At 49.1% G+C, this 19,846-nt stretch overlaps 7 protein-coding genes across 7 annotated transcripts in view; 3 read left to right on the top strand and 4 right to left on the bottom strand.

The window, feature by feature from the left end:
* Positions 1–2,890, bottom strand: part of EPUS_05028 (uncharacterized protein) — a gene marked incomplete at both ends in the record, with an annotated part of 3,509 nt that extends 619 nt beyond the window's left edge. The window contains 6 exons of the mRNA XM_007803192.1: positions 14–150; positions 237–426; positions 495–2,322; positions 2,373–2,543; positions 2,602–2,764; positions 2,823–2,890. Of these exons, the coding sequence (XP_007801383.1) occupies positions 14–150; positions 237–426; positions 495–2,322; positions 2,373–2,543; positions 2,602–2,764; positions 2,823–2,890 (2,557 nt within the window). The remainder of the gene's footprint in view (positions 1–13; positions 151–236; positions 427–494; positions 2,323–2,372; positions 2,544–2,601; positions 2,765–2,822) is intronic.
* A 1,035-nt stretch (positions 2,891–3,925) lies between these two features.
* EPUS_05027 (DNA repair protein rhp54) lies at positions 3,926–6,901 on the bottom strand (the record flags this gene model as incomplete). The annotated part of the gene is made up of 2 exons (XM_007803191.1): positions 3,926–6,365; positions 6,888–6,901. 2 exons carry the CDS (start codon positions 6,899–6,901, stop codon positions 3,926–3,928), a joined length of 2,454 nt encoding a protein of 817 aa, XP_007801382.1.
* A 1,166-nt stretch (positions 6,902–8,067) lies between these two features.
* Positions 8,068–8,523, bottom strand: EPUS_05026 (uncharacterized protein; the record flags this gene model as incomplete). Its single annotated transcript, XM_007803190.1, has 3 exons — positions 8,068–8,197; positions 8,252–8,431; positions 8,483–8,523. The coding sequence occupies 3 exons, from the start codon at positions 8,521–8,523 to the stop codon at positions 8,068–8,070; spliced, it is 351 nt and encodes a 116-aa protein (XP_007801381.1).
* Positions 8,524–9,498: 975 nt separating this feature from the next.
* EPUS_05025 (Aconitate hydratase) lies at positions 9,499–12,358 on the top strand (the record flags this gene model as incomplete). Its single annotated transcript, XM_007803189.1, has 6 exons — positions 9,499–9,537; positions 9,670–9,816; positions 9,909–9,928; positions 10,049–10,647; positions 10,700–12,045; positions 12,101–12,358. The coding sequence occupies 6 exons, from the start codon at positions 9,499–9,501 to the stop codon at positions 12,356–12,358; spliced, it is 2,409 nt and encodes an 802-aa protein (XP_007801380.1).
* Positions 12,359–13,204: 846 nt separating this feature from the next.
* On the top strand, positions 13,205–14,650 carry EPUS_05024 (uncharacterized protein; the record flags this gene model as incomplete). Its single annotated transcript, XM_007803188.1, has 3 exons — positions 13,205–13,264; positions 13,322–14,219; positions 14,271–14,650. The coding sequence occupies 3 exons, from the start codon at positions 13,205–13,207 to the stop codon at positions 14,648–14,650; spliced, it is 1,338 nt and encodes a 445-aa protein (XP_007801379.1).
* A 697-nt stretch (positions 14,651–15,347) lies between these two features.
* EPUS_05023 (uncharacterized protein) lies at positions 15,348–16,864 on the bottom strand (the record flags this gene model as incomplete). The annotated part of the gene is made up of 7 exons (XM_007803187.1): positions 15,348–15,645; positions 15,699–15,795; positions 15,854–16,063; positions 16,114–16,221; positions 16,277–16,470; positions 16,525–16,679; positions 16,733–16,864. 7 exons carry the CDS (start codon positions 16,862–16,864, stop codon positions 15,348–15,350), a joined length of 1,194 nt encoding a protein of 397 aa, XP_007801378.1.
* Positions 16,865–17,662: 798 nt separating this feature from the next.
* On the top strand, positions 17,663–19,756 carry EPUS_05022 (Iron-sulfur clusters transporter atm1; the record flags this gene model as incomplete). The annotated part of the gene is made up of 1 exon (XM_007803186.1): positions 17,663–19,756. The coding sequence occupies one exon, from the start codon at positions 17,663–17,665 to the stop codon at positions 19,754–19,756; it is 2,094 nt and encodes a 697-aa protein (XP_007801377.1).
* Between the last annotated feature and the right edge of the window lie 90 nt (positions 19,757–19,846).

Raw genomic sequence — 19,846 nt, 5'->3', positions numbered from 1 at the left:
GCGCCCCCTCCACCGCCGGCGGATGCGAGGGTTGGGGCTGTGGGGTTGTTGGGGGCGGAGGTGCTGGAGGAGGTTAGGGAGCCGGGGATGTTAGGGGTGCTGGAGGTGGATGTTAGGCCGGGTGGGTGATTGAGGTTGGACGGCATTATGCTGTGTGCAGGGGAGGGATTAGCGCTTTTACGCTGCGTGATAGGCGGGCAGAGGAGCAACACAATGGAGGGTTAAGTGTGACCTACGATGATCGCGCTCCACCTGCACCGAACGAGGATGCCGCTGGTGTATGGAGGAGGCCGATGGCGGAAACAGAATTCAGACGATTCTTGAGGGCTGCGAAGGCGGAAGATTGGGGCAGAAGCATGAGAAGTCCATACAGGCACTTATAGAGGTAGGGGTAGCGGTCTGGTTCGAGAAGTTGCAGGCGGAGGTCTGCAGAAGAAAGCGTTAGCTGAAACATGTCCAACACGTAATAATATGTAAACAGAGGCTGGACGAACAGGTAAAGACAGGTGACTCCAACAGCTGGACAAGTTTGTCAATTTGAATCAGCATATTGACGGTCATTTCCAGCTCAGCAAAGATCTGGAGCAGGTGATACGCCTGCTCATAGGCTTGGGCGAGCAGACAGAGGGAGAAGGTGGCTACAGCGTTCTGGCACCACGATTTGAATAGTGCGACGAAGAACATCTGCCCGTCCTTGGTCTCAAGATTGCGGAGTCTTTTCCGCAGATCAGCCAACTCCGGTGCGGTGATGAGATTGTTGTTGAGGTTCTGCACCATGATGCTGGTAAATTCGATGTCTTCATCCTTTTCCAAGCACTCGGCGAGGGTTCGGTATATGCGCTCTGGTACAAGATTCATGCAGAGCTGTCGGATGATCAGGTTGCCCCGGATCTCGAGTAATTTTCGATCGGTGGAGAAGAGCTGGAGAAGGTTGACCATGAAGGACGTGAAATATCCATCTTCACTGTTTCGGGATATCTGCGATAGCAGCTGAAGGTCTCGAGTGACAACCGCCTCTGCGGGATCGGAAAGGGTTTTAAGCAGTGCTGGAAAGGTCCCATCATTGAATGCTAATACTTTTCGGGGTGCCTTTCTATGCAGCATGATGAGCCAACCCAAAGCCGCGACCCGTGTCGCCTCGTGTTCATTGAGAAACTGCAGCGTCAATGCATTGACAGCAGCAGCATAATCGAGATCGGCTTTGGCTGGAGGACTTGGAGGATTGCTGCTCTTCAGCGTCGATTCTCCCGCTTGGCTCTTTGTTCTTTCAAGCGATTCTGTGGAGGCAGTGAGCGGTTTGATGGTTGGCGCTGATGCTCTTCGATCGGGTAAGTCGGTAGTCTTGGTAAAGTTGATAGGGACGGTGGAAGGTGGTGGCATTAGCTTGTCGTCCGAAGTGGTGCTGTCTTGCAAGGTCACTATATAATCCATCAATGATCTGTTGACTCGACTTGCTGTTGTCCGGACTTGATCTGAATGTGCGGACAGGGCTGGTAATACTTGCGAGAGAAGTGGAGGGACGAATTGTAGAATATCCTCTGGGCTGATTTCGAAAAAGCTGTCAATCCATCGAAGAGCAACAATGCCGATCTCTTGTTCCTTTTCTCGACTGACACCGTCCGATCTTGGGGGATCAGTATTCGACCGCGTGGTGGTATCCACAAATTGAAGAAGAGTTTCCAATATCCTACTGTAATCAATTTGCACATCCTGACCAGGAATCCAATCTCCTTCTTGATCGCTGCGGAGTTCCCGAGCAGTCTCTGAATCCGAATCTTCAATAGCATTATCGGCCGAAGCACTATCACCAGTCGGTCCGCTGCCTGCAGGACTCTCTGGGGATCCCTTTGCACGGTCACTGTTTCGACTCCTTCGGCTCTCTTCAATCCCACGTTTGATTTTCGCAATCTTCTTGATCTCGGTGAGGAATCTTTCCAGCAGACCCTGGGTTGCAACATAGACGTCGCGATTGGGATCGCTGAGAAAGCGGAAGAGCCCACCGAGAAAGTCTGGAAGGTAATAGACCAATTCGAGATCGGGGATGGTGTCCAAAAGCGTCAGCCACGAGACTAGAAATGTGCGAGTGAACGGATTGATGACATGGATGCGCTCCTGCAGAAGTGGGATAAACTTGGCTAAAGAGAATGCCATGGGCAGATCAGCGCTTGATGTCTCGGGATCGAGACCATCTCCTCCAGCACGTTTCTCATTGTACTCTAGGACGGAGACGTATGAGGCAGCGGATTCGGCAACTATATCCTTAACCAGGCGGTCCAGAAGTTCCGCACCATTTTTCACAGAAAGCTCTGAGTCTGCTGCGAGCTGTGTATAAATCAGCCAAGTCCATCTGTAGTCAAGCGCGAGAGTCACACCTTGCACAGCGCGTCGAAGATGTCATTGAAGAAGACCAGAATCTCCCCCTTTGCCACCTTGGCGATATTGTACATGCTTTCACAAGCATAATATCGTACCCGGGCATCCTGATCAGTAAAGCATGCGAGTACTGGTGGTACGATCTCATGCAGATAGCGGGCAACCTCTTCCTGTCAAGAGCATATATCAGAAAAGACAAAAGTGAGAAGGCGAAGAGAGTAGACCAACAGAGCCCAAGGCAATGGAGGCGGCAGCAAGACCAATCAATCCGCCATTCCTGGCGTGTGGCTGATGCACCGCATAGGCATACTCGTGACAAAGCTGTTCCACAATCTTTCGGATCCGCTCGTACTCTTTCCCCGCGACTGCTTCACGGACCAGGCGTTCTAACCTGCGTCATACTCAACCGACATTGTTTTCTGGAAGCGTGGTGGATGGGAAGCGCTTACTCGAGAGCCCCCTGTTTTCTCTTGTCGTAAAGCTTGTCTGTCAGCAATCTTTGCACGGCTGGGTCCATTGTAGTCTATTGTTATCGGTGGCGCTCATATCGTGCCCTATCAAAAATGAAATCGTCTGGCCGGTTGAGCATTGGGTAGCGTGGTGATTCAGCAACAAGTACGTTGGGATGGATCGAGGCTGTGGCACACCTTTACCTTTACGTAGTACACGTCCCAACTCAATGACACGCCGTCAATGAGCTTATGCGCTTGAGAGTAATCAAAGCTGCAGTCGCGTGGTACAATGCTTGAAAGCACCAGTCGCTTCCGCGGCTCCGGCAAATGTTTCCGTGCAAGGCTGCTGAAAAATAGGCGGTACAATACGGAGTACGGAGTCGTACCCCAAAAGTAGTGCAAATACGCTAATATTAGAGCCTCACTGGCGCTGCTTAGTTTAGACCTAGTACACACACTAATTTGTATGGCAGCCTGGTAGGCCCTAAGAGCTACCTATAACAGTTGAGCTCTACACTGATATTGATAGCGAATTCATAGCTGCAGAACCTCCTCCTCCTCCTCCTCCTCCTCCTCCTCCTCCTTCTCTTTTCTTAAGAGGGGTAATAAGTACAAAGAGGGCGTTCAGGGCTTCAAACGCAGCAAGACAGGTACTAGAGTCAAGCGCAAGCTCTCAAAACTGCAATCTATCAATAGAAAAACTCAATACCAAGCAATTGAGCGTAAGAATAGCGATGATAAAGAGTATCTAGCGTTAAGAGCAAGGAGGAGTAATCCTGTTCTAAGTTCCATACAAATTAGTATAAGTGCTAGAGCAGCTAGTCTAGAGTAGTCTCTGACGCTAATATTTGCGTATTTGCACTACTTTTGGGGCCCGACTCCGTACTACGCTACGGTTTCAGGGTAACAGCATGGGATGTGGGACATGATATATTACATTGTCAGTCTTGATCATGTTCGAGATGTCAGATCGAAGACTTGCTTTGCGGTCTATGACTGGTCATTGCATTGCGAACTACGAGCTCTGACAGGTCTCCAACAACAGCAGCAAGCGTCATCTGTATTGTTGTAATCGCGAGTCTCAAGCTACAACATCCTCCTCAATGGCTTATATATTGGAAGACAGCGCTCACCGCGTCCTCTGTAGTCTCCTGTCTGAGCAGCAGATCCTGTATCTTCGACAAGGGCCCACATTCCCCTCCTGAGTTGACAAAGTGGTTCCAGGTGCTGGTGTCACCGTACAGCATAGCCGGCGCTTTGATGTGCTGAGTTCCATCTGGCCGACATCTCTTGCATTTGAACGTATCGTGAGTATCGCTCGTGGTGTCCGGCTTGAATTGGAACAGCTCTCGCAACGAGTCCAGTGTGAAATGCCGCTCTACATCTTCAGCCGAATCGACCACGCAGGATGACAGTGCCTGCTTGTGAGATTGTCGTTGGAAAATCTTCTCCTCGATCGTTCCTGTGCCCATGAATCGGTAGACGAAACAGTCTTTCTTTTGTCCATCACGCCAAACTCGAGCCAATGCCTGTTGATCCGCTGCTGGATTCCAGTCAGGATCAAAAAGCACGAGTCGGTTGGCACCAATCAAATTCAGCCCACACCCACCAGCCTTGCTGCTAAGGAGGAAGACGAATTCCTCACCTTCGGGATTGTTGAACTTGTCGACAAGCTTCTGTCTCTTGCTGACATTCATGGTGCCATCAAGGCGGAGACAGCCATAGGCTCTTGACCTACACAGCCTTTCAAAGACATCAAGCGTTTGCGTGTAATTGCTGATCAAGACAATTTTGTCATTGGTGTCTTGTCTTATCCGTGCTAACATGCGATCTAGAACTTGCATCTTGCCCGAATACCACGGCTTCACATCACGATCGCGGCCTCGAGAGTCTTTGGGAACATAATCATCCGGCCAATACTTTTCGCTACCGGGAAGATCAGTTGCGAGATCGAGCAGGTCAGGATGGTTGCACAGTTTCTTCAAAATGCCAATTGCCTTCAATGGCTGGCTGCCCTTGCCTCGGAGGAGGCTCTTGATGTCAGGGCTGTGGATGAAGTGGTTGTACAAGTCAAGCTGAAAGGGAGCCATCTTACAAAAGACGACATGCTCGTATTTGACGGGTAGGTACTTCGAAAGAATGTCATTCGTTCTGCGAATGATGAACTTGTTCACCAACCGTAGTAGCTCCGCAGTGGCCTCGTTCCCTCTCTGCCGATCTGCGTCAGAACCTGCCGCATCTCGTCCACGGAGGATGGGTAACTCGAACTTCTTGCGGAAGTCGTTCTGGGATCCCAGATAATTGGGGTTGGCAAAAGTGATGAGCGAATAATACTCTGTCAGATCATTCTGGATAGGAGTTCCTGAAAGGATGACACGACGGTCTACCTTCAAAGCGTTGAGAGCCGTAAAGGTCAGACTTTCCCCATTTTTCAACCGATGACCTTCATCGCAAAGCAAAAGTCCAATCTTAGTATCAGCCAATTCATTGGCGTTGAGTCTCAAAGTCTCATACGACACGATCAGTACTGGCCTAGTAACTGCTCGTCCTGACGCGATTGCCCATTGTCTCAGTTGCGACGTTAATTCTGCTTTAGATGCTTTTCCATCAATAGCAAACGGTGTGACAGCATCTGGACCAAGCCATTTCACAAGCTCGTTGGCCCAATTTCGGACCAAGCTCGAAGGACAAGCGATAACACATTTCTGAATCGTTGTCTTTCCTGCATCCGGTGATTGCTTCAACAATGTCCACATCAAGGCGATACATTGTAACGTTTTACCCAGTCCCATCTCGTCTGCCATGATACATCCATGAGCATTCTCATCGATCAGACCTGTCGTGCACCGGTATAGGAACCTCACACCCTCTACTTGATGTGGCCGGAGAACTTTTGCCAGCTTGGGATCAATCACTACTGGCACCTTCGCTCGTTCTTCAACTTTCTTCTTGAGGCCCAGAATATCGGCTAGAGTCTTGTGCATCAACGGGACATCTAGAACTGCCTTTTCTTTCTCTTTGGCCCCGACCCCGACATCCCCCGGACCAGTGTTAGGTTTACCGTCGACGGTCGGGTCGTACAGGACAATTGCGAATTCCCCGCTTGGGTCATGCAGTGGTTTGACAATAAATGATGCGCCAGTCCTCATGCCCAAGGACCGGGACGGTCCAGAAGAATTGTAACCTCCCGCATTCTTGTTGACCATGGGGACAGCAAATCGCGCTCGAAAGGTTGACTCTTTGTCCTTGACCTGAAATATAGGAAATCGGTTTGCCTCTCGGTTTGCAAGAGCAAGGCGATCTTCATTTGTCCATGGCTTGTCCCCATCCTCCGCCTCCCCGTCTGCATTTGCATAGTTGACTTTCCGCCGCTTCCTTGCTGGCTTTTCTGATGTTCGAGAGACTGTAGATGACCCAGGACACTTGAAAGGTTTTATCAGGCGGTCCAGCGAATTTGTAGAACCACCACTCAGCCTAGTTGCTTTCGATGGCGGGATGTTCTCTTTTCCAGCTTCGATACAGGCAACCTTGGGTCGTATCCTAGAGGATCTTAGCAATTGCTCAAAAGCTTCACCAAGCAGACCTACATTTCGTAAAGCAGTGCTCAGTAGGCATGCGAGGAGCCGCGCTTATGAATACTACACAACCAGAGAGTATTGTGGCAAATCGAGGAGACGCGTCGGAGATGTGCCAAGAGACGCGTCATCACGTGACCGTACTTTCAATCACAATCCCAACCAGTACTCCGTATCAAAATCTTCTCTTCGATGTGAGTTCTATCTGGCTAGAGTTGTCCGCTAATGTATCTCCACCACCTCTCCCATAACAGTGTTGATTTTTGATCATAGCTCTGGCTTAGGCTCGTCCAGAAGAACGATTGCCTCGATCTCAAAGCTGTTAGCACAAATCAAGTCCACTTTACTAGACCCATGGCCATCAACTCATAGAGGAATAGTCTTACATTACATATTGAGATGTCATCGGACTTCTGGGCTGGCTATATCAGTGGTGCCGTAAGCATCTCGGTGGGCAACCCACTCGATGTTGTCAAGATTCACTTACAAGCTGGCCGCCATGTCTCGATCCCCTTTTCACATGCATCGAAGCTTAGAAACGCTACTGCTTTGCTCAAAGGCATGTTGTATCGTTCTGACTTCTTCCTACGTTTTGGGGTCTGATTGAGTGTATTCCTTGAGCAGGTGCGGCAGCTCCTATCCTAGCATATGGTGCTCTCAATTCACTGCTTTTCATGACCTACAATCGATCCTTGAGAAGACTTGATCCGTCTATCACAGATCCTACGCACTTGCACGGCGTCGGTCTACACACAGTATGGATTGCTGGGGCTACCGGAGGTATCGCTAGCTGGATCGTGTCTGCTCCTTCAGAACTAATCAAATGTCGTACACAACTTCACGCCGGAACTAAGACCAATTCATTGACCATCTTTAAACATGTTTGGCGAGAACATGGCGTACGAGGACTGTATCTGGCAGGTGCTATAACCAGCGTTCGAGATTCAGTAGGGTACGGTTTCTATTTCGCTTCGTATGAGCTTTGCAGACGGCTCTTTGCATACCATCGTACTGCTCCTGAATTGGATACAGCAGGTATCGATGTCTTGGTCAGTGGTGGAGTCGCTGGCATCATCACGTGGGCTTCCATCTACCCGCTTGACGTGATCAAAACCCGTATCCAGGCTGAAGGCTGGGAAGATAAACAAGAACCACGATGTCAAGCATCCAGAAATAGCTCTCTTAAATTGGCGAGAAGCATCTTCAAGAGCGAGGGATTAGTAGCATTTTATCGCGGGTTGACCGTGTGTAGCGTGCGTGCATTTTTTGTGAATGCGATACAGGTTCTCTTTCAATACTTCCCTGTTTCTTCCCACATGCTCACTTCTTGTAGTGGTACACTTATGAGAAGCTCATGGCTCTCTTCTCTCCCTCTGACAGCACGAGAAATGCCTCCACTGCAGCAGAAGCAAGGGCCTCGGCCGACCTGTGAAGGCATCCTCTGTCTGCCGATCGCCGTATCAACCTACAAGGCCTCCTCCTGAGCTGCTCAGAACAAGCCCTATATGTCGCAGGTGTTTCCATTGAGAACCTGTTGGCTCAGCTCTTCTTCCGTAGACGTACACTAGCCTGTGCGTTTCTTGCGCTAAGACTTGACCAGAAATAAGGACTACAATCCTCTGGGCTGAACTTGTCTCGATCATTTCACAAAACCTTTATTGCGCCGTTCAATCTTTGGTTTGAGGCTCCTCTTCAATGTCCATGGTTTGGTCTGCGTAGGATCTATCCTCCCTAGTCAAACCTACCGCCGCTTCAGCAGCCTTTTGCGTATGAGCCTCTTCTTTCAAGAATCGCGCGCTGAAACGCAGGAGTCAGCCTCAGGTCAACGAGCTTTTATCGCAGAACCCTAACCGTCGCTTGTGGTTCTTCCCTTTGCGGTGGGCCACCAGGTTGTGCTCTCCTTCGAACCACTTTGCGCATTCAATGCAGTACCATTGTCCCAACCCAGGTAAATCTTCGGCTGCTTTGGTGGATTGATATCGAGCAAGGTGCTTCGAGGAGGCAATGTCAGCTTTCACCTGATCGAGGTCTCTGTTCAAGCGTATTAAGAGAGGCACCCTGGCAAGGAATGGTTGGGTGTACCTGGTCCTGCGCTTCGTCTTGCTTCGTCGAATGCTGCCCATATTTGAGGAGGCTCAAATCCAACTCTATCCTATGGACTGCTGCTTGATCAACTTGTGAGAGAAAAATAATACTACGTAAATGATTTAGAGTGGCCTTGGCAGGTGATCAACGCAGTGTGGCGTGTGCGGGGAAGTTGAAGGAGCAGGCCGAGGGCAGAACCTTTGGAGGGGGAGCATGTGCCAAAAACAACGCTGCTTCAACTGTGTTCGTTCCGCGGGAGTCTAAGCTTGATCATGCAGACATATGGCGTCCTTGGGTTTTGATTCTCTGCATGGCATCTCATGAGTGAACGATTGTACTACTTCTAGATTTTGAGGACCGTCGATAGTTGGTGTTGTGATGAGTATCCCCTACTACGGTAGGAGGCATAAGTATTGTTAGTATGAGCTAGTGATAGCTAGTATTTGATACAAGGGTCTGGCATCCTCCGGAGCTATCGTAAGTCTTGACCCCTCATTAATCATGGTGATTGGCTCTGTTCTATGAACCATACAGACTCAACGTCGTTTCAGTAAAGTGGAACTTCCTCAAGCTATGTAAAATACAGAATTTCTAGCTTGAAGCTAACAATACTTATGCCTTATACCGTAGTATTGCACAGTAATGGGAGCTCTCACACTGGCTGTCGCCCATGTGCAAACCACTGAGTAGCAATCCCAGTGCGCCGGAATGGCTAATGCCTAGCATACAATTAATTACGCGGTTTAGAGCAAAGACTGCGTAGTAGGATAAGAGAGTTATCGAATTTAGCTTAGCTATTATCAATTAAGTACGTTCTCTTCAGATTCTCAAGGTCCAGTTGCCTCCACCCAGTTTCGGGCGCTGGGAGCGACCAAGCCGTCCTTCTCCCTCACAATCACGTATCTACACTACACCCACAACTTCTCCACCCTCTGTCGATACCTAAATCTCTGGCAAGCTGAGGGACTTGCCAACCTCTGGACACATTCTGAAGCTTCAATATCGCCGCCATCATGTTTTCAACAAGGTCTGTCGGCCGAGTGTGCTCCCTGGTAAGCTTCCCCTAAGCTCCGCCTTTGCTGATCAGATAACGATTTGCTCGTACCCCTGGGCCACTCCACGCAGTTGATGGCCATGATTTCCCTTCGTCGTCTGATTTTGACCATGGCTGACATATCGTGTAGGGCGTAAGGGCTCGAGCTGTAAGTGGACAGCCCTTTAGCATCAATAGCCATGCTCACGACATCCAAAAGATTCCTCATACTCGTGCTCTGGCCACAGTCCGCGATGCTCCACTCGATAAAAAGGTGGAAATGAGCAATTGGGAGAAGGTAAGCGGTCGTGCTGGAAGTATAAAAGTCCTTCACCAGCTACAGTAACAGTGACTTTGAAAATAGTTAACTAACCTGGTCTACAAACACAGGGCAACTACATCAATTACAAGTAAGACATCCCTAGGCAGATCTCCTGTACCTGAGTCTGCCCGTCGCTACACTGCAGTCCTCGAACCCTTTCCCCTTGAGCATGAGGTGCTTGCGATAGCATTTTCTGACCCGATTCAAGGAAAATGTCCGAGAACCTTTCGATAGTCCGTGGCCGCCTGAACCGACCTCTCACATATGCAGAAAAAATCCTATACTCACATTTGGACGATCCGCACGGGCAAGATATCGAGCGGGGTGTCTCATATCTCAAACTCCGACCAGATCGTGTGGCCTGTCAAGATGCAACAGCTCAAATGGCTATTTTGCAATTCATGTCGGCTGGCATGCCATCCGTAGCGACCCCTACGACTGTTCACTGCGATCATCTTATTGAAGCGCAAATTGGAGGGGACAAGGACCTGGCGAGGGCACAAGAGATCAACAAGGAAGTCTACGACTTCTTGTCTTCTTCGTGCGCAAAATATAATATTGGATTCTGGAGGCCTGGATCTGGTATCATTCATCAAATCGTTCTCGAGAATTATGCATTTCCAGGTGGCTTAATGATTGGCACTGACTCGCATACACCCAACGCTGGTGGACTTGGAATGGCTGCCATCGGTGTCGGTGGAGCTGATGCTGTCGATGTCATGGCAAATCTGCCCTGGGAGTTGAAAGCCCCGAAAGTGATCGGTGTAAAACTTACTGGTGAATTGTCTGGCTGGACTGCACCTAAAGGTGATTTTGCCCTTAGCAGGCGGAGGCAAGTCCTGTTTCTAACGTGCTATAGATATCATCTTAAAGGTTGCCGGTATCCTTACCGTCAAGGGTGGCACTGGCGCCATCATTGAGTACCATGGTCCTGGTGTTTCCTCCCTTTCCTGCACTGGTATGGGAACGATCTGCAACATGGGAGCCGAAATCGGTGCAACAACTTCGCTTTTCCCGTACAATGATCGTATGTACGACTATCTGAAGGCCACGAAGCGTCAAGCGATTGGAGACTTCGCGCGCGAGTACAACTCTGAGCTTCATGAAGACGAGGGTGCCGAGTATGACCAACTTATTGAGCTCAATTTGTCTGAGCTTGAGCCTCATATCAATGGTCCCTTCACGCCCGACCTTGCAACACCTATCTCGCAATTCAAGGACGCTGTGGAGGCCAACAAGTGGCCAGAGGAACTCAAAGTAGGACTGATTGGTTCTTGCACCAACTCATCGTATGAGGATATGTCTCGCGCTGCATCAATCGCCACCGATGCGATGAACCATGGTGTGAAGGCCAAGTCTGTCTTCACAGTCACACCAGGATCAGAGCAAATCCGGGCCACAATCGAACGAGACGGCCAACTCAAGACGCTTGAGGAATTTGGAGGTATCATTCTTGCAAATGCCTGCGGGCCCTGCATTGGACAATGGGATCGTCGAGATGTGAAGAAAGGAGAGGCCAATTCAATCATTTCCTCCTACAACCGAAACTTTACCGGCCGAAATGATGCCAATCCCGCTACACATGCCTTCGTTACCTCACCTGATCTCGTCGTTGCGATGACACTGGCTGGCACGTTGAAGTTCAATCCTCTGACAGATCCTTTGAAGGACAAAGATGGCAAGGAATTTATGCTCTCGGCGCCCACTGGCGATGGACTTCCTGCTCGTGGATATGATCCTGGCCGTGATACCTACCAAGCCCCACCGGCAGACCGCAACACGGTTGAAGTAAAAGTGTCCCCTTCCAGCGATAGATTGCAAATACTCGAACCTTTCCAGTCGTGGGATGGCAAGGATGCGCTGGATATCCCGATCCTGATCAAAGCGCAAGGCAAGACGACAACGGATCATATTTCAATGGCTGGCCCATGGCTCAAGTACCGTGGGCATCTGGATAACATCTCCAACAACATGTTGATCGGTGCCATTAACGCCGAAAATGGCGAAGCCAACAAAGTCAGGAACTTTCAGACCGGCGAGGTCGACGCCGTTCCTGCCACCGCCCGAGAATATAAGAAGCATGGTATCAAGTGGGTTGTCATTGGTGACTGGAATTATGGTGAGGGTAGCTCGCGAGAACATGCTGCTCTTGAGCCAAGGCATCTTGGTGGTCTGGCTATTATCACCCGAAGTTTCGCCCGCATTGTAAGCGCATGACTATCCCCCTGGTCAGCCTGAATTGTTTGCTAACACGCGACAGCACGAAACGAATTTGAAGAAGCAAGGCATGCTCCCGTTGACCTTCTCAGATCCCGCCGATTACGACAAGATTAACCCAGACGACAAAGTCGATATTATGTGCACTGAGCTAGCAGTTGGCAAGCCACTAACAATGAGAGTTCATCCTAAGGACGGTAAGGCCTGGGAATGCAAGCTCTCGCATACTTTCAACGAGGGTCAGATTGAGTGGTTCAAGAATGGAAGCGCGTTGAATACCATGGCTAAGAAGAATGCTTAGGCGATGACGACTTGGAATGCATGAGGAAGATGAGACCAAGAGTTGGGGATGTTGTAAGAGTTCATTGGGCTGTGAAGACGGGGAGAAGCTGAGAGTTCTGCGAGCCGTTGAACAGTGTATTCATCGATACGTATGCCTATATATGGATTGTTTCTCTTCTCTTTCCCTCAGCAAATCCGTAACAACTTGAAGTACATGCCATCCAAGCTGCTTGGCATCTAGAAACTTGTTAGTCACCATACTAGTTAGTAGTTAGTCGGTTGCAAAACAATGCAGGGGATGATGAAGCCGCTTAAAATTACATGGTTACCTATTAAAGCTCAAGTCGTCTCTTCCTTGCCTTTTTCTGGGTGACCACAGGGGCTGAAGACTCTTCTGAAGAAGATCTCATATGGACGCCTTCTGCATATCACATGGATAGTCTAGGGTAACCTCGAGAACAGCTCGAGATTGAAGAGGATGATGTTTCTGAGGACACCCTCTCCTGCAATACCAGCGTCATGCTTTACCTCCCATACCCTGTTTATGAGCTGCAAAAGCCCCGGTCGCCTAGTTACACATCTCTGCACCCGGAGGGACGCTCGATATTACCAATTCAGGAAACGAGTTAGCACCAAGTTGTGGATATGCCAGCGTGTGATTGACGAATTCGAGGTTCGTGTGGCACCATTAAAAAAGAGCCTACATGCATCCAAACCTCCTGCTCTCATCTCATCGAGAGCAGGCCGTCCAGCTTGCAGCCATGGCGGTGTGAGGGATTTCCACCGCCTTGATGAAGTGTTTTAAGGAAGCATGCGCAACCCGTAATCAAATCCTCAACTGCACAGGAAATCAAGGTATTACAACATGCCCTCCAAGCCATTGAGTGAGTCTGATTCTGCAGCTACACAGTCTTCTCAGGCAAAGGTGATCCTGCTACTATTCTCTTTTGGCGGCTCCCATGTTTTAACGCAACGTGAATAGGCTGCAGGCGGTGCTTCCGTACCTCGCTCCTGGCCGGTGCAACCTGGACTCAAACTAATCCCACAGTCACGGCTCGACACCAGATCTGACAAAGAAATTGTTTCTGCTCTTCTTCAACACCACCCTGTAACTAGCGAAAAGTATGTATGGGCGTACTGGCATTCTGGACTCCTTCAGGCGCCTCCTTGGGTACAACGAACCGTGATCAACTGGGCCCGCCGGCTGCCTTCATGGACGATCCGTGTCCTCGACAAGGTTCCTAATTCGTCACTGAATGTCTATAACTTCTTTAGTCCAGCTTTCCTGCCTGACGCGTTTAACAACAATGCCGTGACGGGACCTCATACCGGCCCACACAGCGCAGATCTTGTCCGTCTGCCGCTTGTTTATCTGCATGGCGGTTTTTGGATGGATGTTGGCACATTGCTCTTCCGAGATCTTGACGATATATGCTGGCATGCATTGGAGGACCCTCAAAACCCGTATGAACTGGCCGGCTTCACACTCAACATAATAGGCGATAGAAAGACCCTTTTCAACAGCTTCGTCGCCGCGAGGAAGGGAAATGAGTTCATCAAACGCTGGATGGACATCTATCTCAAGGTCTGGAAAGGCGTTACCGAGCAGACAAGTATGCATAGTCACCCACTTCTCAAGCACTTGCCTCTCCCAGGGTCAACAAAAAAGCTCGGGATTCGAGCCGGTAAACCAAGCGCAGAGAACCTGGACCCTCAACCCTCATCCCAGGAAGCTAACGCCAAGCGTCCCGAACTCAGCGCTACGCGCTCTGAGCCCGACGAGCAGGAGCTTCTCTTCTCCAAGACCCTTGCAGACTACGGTCTTCGGTTCTACTGCTTCACTCGGCTGAGTCACCTCGAAGATCCATCAGACGGCTTCAGTTGATGCAAGTATTTGAATTCACGAGGACTATTTTTTGACGCCATGCAAGAATGTTTGCTCGCACAGCAGCTTACAGGCCGGGATGGCAATAAGCAATTTGAATATCTGTCAGCAAGAAGATCAAACGCCAACAAGGGCAGCTTGCAAGATGATCTCTATCTAAACGCGGAGATGTTTGCGGAAGCCTTGGTCAAAGATTCGTGCCAGATGAAGGTTTCACATGGTATCAAGGGTAACGCGGTCTTTCTAGGTAACCTATGGGAGAAACCTGGGAATGAAGATGCAGATCATGCAGAGGGCACTTTTGCCGCGTATCTCAGGTATGCCAGCGTGTTTCTCGAACAAACGAGAGAGATGAAGAGAGAGCCGTGGGGTCAGGTTGAGAAAGATGCGTTGCATGCTGGCGTGACTGAAGTTGGGGAGACGTGAACAACACCTTTTTCTTCTTGTTTACTTGGTCATATAGATTATACCGTATAAGATCTACTCACTTCAGATGTTCAAGCACGAAAGGAAATCCAACACCAGAGCCAGACGTGGATTTTGCATCTGCTCAAGTGGAATCACACTCTTGTGTCAGCGAATAAATAGCACTATGCCTATTTTGGTGTACTCAGCGCCCTTTTTTGTCATCAAAGACTTTGCTATGGTAGTACTACTACGTATGTAGGATAAGCGTGCAGCAAGATCACAATACTTATTTTGATTATTTTTTCAAATGACAAAACCCTTTATTTAGCAAGGTATAACTCATGATGGGATGAATTTGAGGTCAAAGGCTCTAAATCTCATTTCTTTTATCTCTCTAATGACTCTAGGGTTCCACATAGTGCTTATGTACAAAGTGTTACAATGGAGCTCATTAAAGGAAGATATTTGCGACCGGTGTCTCAGAATCACGAACCGAGATCGAAGGTTCTAGTCCAGTAATTGTTGGAAAGAAACCGTTTGAGACGATTGTATCTACGACTTCCTACTTCTTTTCCCTTCGCATGGAGGACTCTTCTCTGCTGGCGTAATCTTTCGATCAAGCTTCCTCTGGGTTACCAAGGCTCCTCAGCGGATGGAGTCCATCTGCCTCGTACTAATCCTCAATTCGATTTGGGTAGTTTTTCCACCGCAAATTTCAAAATTCATTCACCGGATCCGCCCCTTCGGCCGCCAAGGTCGCATAGTATAATTGCGTCTGCGCAAGAATCACCATCCTTCCCTTGCCCGCAAACCTGAAGTTCGCGGCAACGCTTCCGAGGAATATCTTACCAAGCAGGGTGCCGGAAGGGTTCCAGACCTGCACGCCGTCGCCGACGGCAGAGTAGACATTGCCCTTAGTATCACAGTGGACACCGTCGGGGATACCGGGGGAGGTGTACGAGAATAATTTGCGATTTGACCAGGTGCCATCCACTTCGACTGTGTAGCGATAGCTAGAAAAGTGTCAGAAGTGTAGTATGCTCGAAAATAGAACATGGAGTTATACATAGAAGCAGGGGCGGAGAGATTATAGCCGTAGAAAGCCAATTGAGCACCTGTGTCGGTGACATAAGCGTAAGAACCATCCGGGGAGAATGTGATGCCTATTGAAGTATGTGTTAGTTGGTTAGTCATATGACAAAGGTCAGGCGCTGGAAGTACCATTTGGTAGCTCAAAACCGTCCGCCACCGCAGTCACTGCACCTGTACTGGGATTGAATCGATATACCTGAGTTGGCAAGCCAGGCGGAGGACGGAAGTCCTGAAGATACGCGTAGAGAGAGTCTGTAAAGTAAACATCGCCGTTACGTGGATTAACGGCTACGTCATTAGGAGAGTTGAATTGCCGGCCAAAGTAGTTGTTAACAAGTACTTAATAAGGTTTAGTAAGACATAAACGAAAACGCATTCCACCTACTCACCCGTGGTATTATAAGGCTCTTGTGGATTCATTACCCATAGACCAGGAGCGGTGCTGTTGCCTTGACCTTCACTGGTGAAGACGATTTCGCCTCTGTAGTTCGTTGCTCCTGCAATTGATTTAGTGCCGTACTTACTGATCGCAGTGCAGCCCTTAAGCCTCACCGTTTGAATTGACTATCGGTGGGTTAGCATTAACAGTTATCACATCCACAAGTCCGCTCGCGTTGCGCTCAGCTGAGAGTGCTGCAACTTGATTTAGGGAAATCTTCTGAATTATGTTCGATTTATTCAGGCCTGTTCCCGCGGCTTTAGCGCCGGCATTTTGCACGAAGAAGACTTCATTGGCTGGCGGATACCTGTAAGCCCCTTAGCCCCATATACATCAGGTAAAGACTGTGGAAGAAACTTACCAAACGGCAGCCTCATGAAAGATAGGATCGACGCCAGTACTGGCAACAACGGTGAGGGTGGGGTTAGGACCAATAACATCATAGAAGTCATCGTCGTAAATATGAAATGGTTTTGCAAGGGCTTGTTCTTCCGTAAAGCCTGGAGGGAGAAAAACCTAGAGAGGGCTTAGTAACAAATCCAAGTGGATGGCTATATCTGCTGACTTACATTGGTAACAGACGGAGGTTGTACAGTCTCTAAGGCATTGAAGCTGTTCCAATTGACCACCAGCGCCTGGTCAGGAACGGTTCGAGCGGAAGCTTCACTGAAAAGAAAGGCGAAAAGTAGCGGTAAAGCCATCATGGATGAGTTTGATGAGTCTTGGATGTTGTGACAATGCTGTGCAAGAGAAAGACTATCTGAGAGCTGAGTAGGAGGGATCGAAAGGTCGGCATCTCTCACATAGGGGGACGATGCGCTTTCGTGACAAAAATCTCATTTAGAGTTTCATCGGTTGCACAACAACATAATTTTGGTTCAGGTGAGGAAGCCGTCGCTAGCGATAGCTGTGTGACTCGAGGATGAGATATGCATTGCGCACTACATTGTTCGAGCCTTATCCCATAAGCCGGCGGAATAGGAAAGGGACACATCAACCACTCCGCCAAAAGGACAGCGCCGATGGGTTTTGAACCACACTTAATTGATGTAACCCTCACTGACTGGAATGGCCATCGCTTGATGAATTCCGCAAACTTTGAAGTTGATGTTCGTTCTGCCAAGAAATACGACACTAAATCGCGGGAATGCTATTCTCAACAAGGAAGGAGACGCATTCAGTGACATGGGTTTAGGTTGGCGGCATGAGTTAGGCCCGGAGCTGCCCGCGATTTTGGCTGGAATCTGTCACTCACTGAACGCCTTTCACATCGCCCCAGGGGTTGGATGTCTTACACTTCCTCTTGGACAAAATGAGGGTATCAATGTTCTTAACCTTTTCAACCTTCTGATGAGTTTGTGTTGGCCCTTCTTGAACCCATTGTCCTACACTGCCCGGAATGCTCTTCAAATGCCAAGATGCTTCATACAAGTTCTGCCATGTTTTGTCGGTTTGGAGAATCTCATCTCAGGTCACTGGCGCCAGCGGCGTTGAGCAGGATGCCACGTCTTAGCGCTTCGTGGTATGCGCAAAGGAGAGCTTTCAGATCCATCAGAAGATTGAGTCGACAGAATGAACGACCTCGGGTCGAGCATTCTCCGACCGTCGATCAGGCAAGTCTAACGAACGCTGAGGCTTCTGAGAGTATCAAAACCGAATCGTTCGAGAAGTCAAAACCAGCATCCGAGTTGACTGCTGATGAGAAGAAGGATATTCTCTTAGCAGAGCAGGCTCTCTCGAATAAGGAGCAAAGAAAAGTCGATCTGGCTATCTTGAAAGAGATGGCCAAGTATCTATGGCCCAAAGGAGAGCTGGGCACTAAACTTCGCGTCGGTACTGCTCTAAGCTTCTTAATTGGGGCCAAAATCTTGAATGTTCAAGTCCCATTCTATTTCAAGAGCATTGTCGACTCCATGAATGTTGATTTTATGGCCGTCGGAGGTACTGCATGGACCGTTGCAGGATCTATGATTGTCGCATACGGAGTCACCCGAATCGGTGCCGCTCTCTTTCAGGAGCTGAGAAACGCTGTCTTTGCTAGCGTTGCACAAAAAGCTATCCGAAATGTTGCATGCAGTGTTTTTCAGCATCTTTTAAGGCTAGACCTCAATTTCCATCTCACACGGCAGACTGGCGGATTGACCAGGGCTCTAGATCGAGGAACAAAAGGCATCAGCTTTATTCTCACCTCGATGCTGTTCCATATTTTCCCTACATTTCTGGAGATATCTATGGTGTGCGGCATATTAACCTACCAATACGGGCCACAATTTGCTGCTATCACCGCTGCGACGATGGTTGCTTACACGGCTTTCACCATTACTACGACTTCGTGGAGAACCAAGTTTCGAAAGCAAGCCAATGCCGCAGATAATCAAGGCGCAACCGTGGCAGTTGACACCTTGATCAACTACGAGGCCGTGAAGTACTTTAACAATGAGAAGTTTGAAGTTGCGAGATACGACAAAGCTCTTAAGGCATACGAGGCTGCGTCGATCAAGGTCACAACTTCTTTATCATTCCTCAACACTGGACAAGGTGTGATCTTCTCAAGTGCCTTAGCATCCATGATGTATCTGGCTGCCAACGGCGTCGCGTCTGGCCATCTGACTGTCGGAGATCTGGTGATGGTAAATCAACTTGTCTTTCAGCTTTCGGTACCGCTCAACTTCCTTGGCTCCGTTTATCGTGAATTAAGGCAGTCTCTTCTTGACATGGAAACATTGTTCAATCTGCAGAAAGTCAACGTGACAATAAAGGATCCACCAAAGCCTAAACCATTGGCATTGACTCGAGGTGGAGAGATCCAATTTCAAGACGTGACTTTTGGCTACCACCCCGAGCGGCCGATCCTGAAGAAGTTGACTCTGACCATACCTCCGGGTAAGAAGGTAGCAATCGTTGGTCCTAGTGGATGTGGGAAATCGACTATACTGAGACTACTTTTTCGATTCTACGATGTCCAGTCAGGCAAGGTGCTCATTGATGGTCAAGACATTAGGGAGGTGACTCTTGATAGCTTGCGTCAGGCGATCGGCGTGGTCCCTCAAGATACCCCGCTGTTCAACAACACGATTGAACATAATATCAGGTATGGCAGAATCGATGCAACCCGGGATGAGGTTAGGAAGGCAGCGCAGAGAGCAAAGATCCACGACCTGGTTGAGCGACTACCGGCCGGCTACAATACCATGGTAGGCGAACGCGGTATGATGATTTCGGGTGGTGAGAAGCAGCGACTTGCAGTATCTCGACTCATACTGAAAGACCCACCTTTATTGTTCTTCGACGAGGCAACCTCTGCACTGGACACTTATACCGAGCAGATGCTGTTACAGAATATCAACAGCATACTGAAGGAGAAAGCTCGGACTAGCGTCTTCGTTGCTCACAGATTGCGAACTATATTTGACAGCGACATCATCTTCGTTTTGAAAAATGGTCAGGTCGCAGAAAGTGGCACTCATCATGAACTTTTGAACAGGGGAGGTATGTATACTGATCTTTGGGCAGCGCAAGAGACTTCGCTCGGCCAAGACATGGAATTGGAGCGCAATTTGGTCAGCAAGGGAGAGAAGCCGGAGGAGCCATAACCAAGCAAAAGTTGTCCTCCCAGTACGACAACACAAACTGAGTGGAAACTTGAGAGACGATTCAAGCAAGTCAACGACGTGGCTAATTCT

The sequence above is a fragment of the Endocarpon pusillum genome (assembly GCF_000464535.1).
Source record: "Endocarpon pusillum Z07020 unplaced genomic scaffold scaffold2052, whole genome shotgun sequence".
NCBI lineage: Eukaryota > Fungi > Ascomycota > Eurotiomycetes > Verrucariales > Verrucariaceae > Endocarpon > Endocarpon pusillum.
The sequence above is the reverse complement of the archived record's forward strand: the minus strand, read 5'-3'. Positions and strand labels throughout refer to the sequence as shown.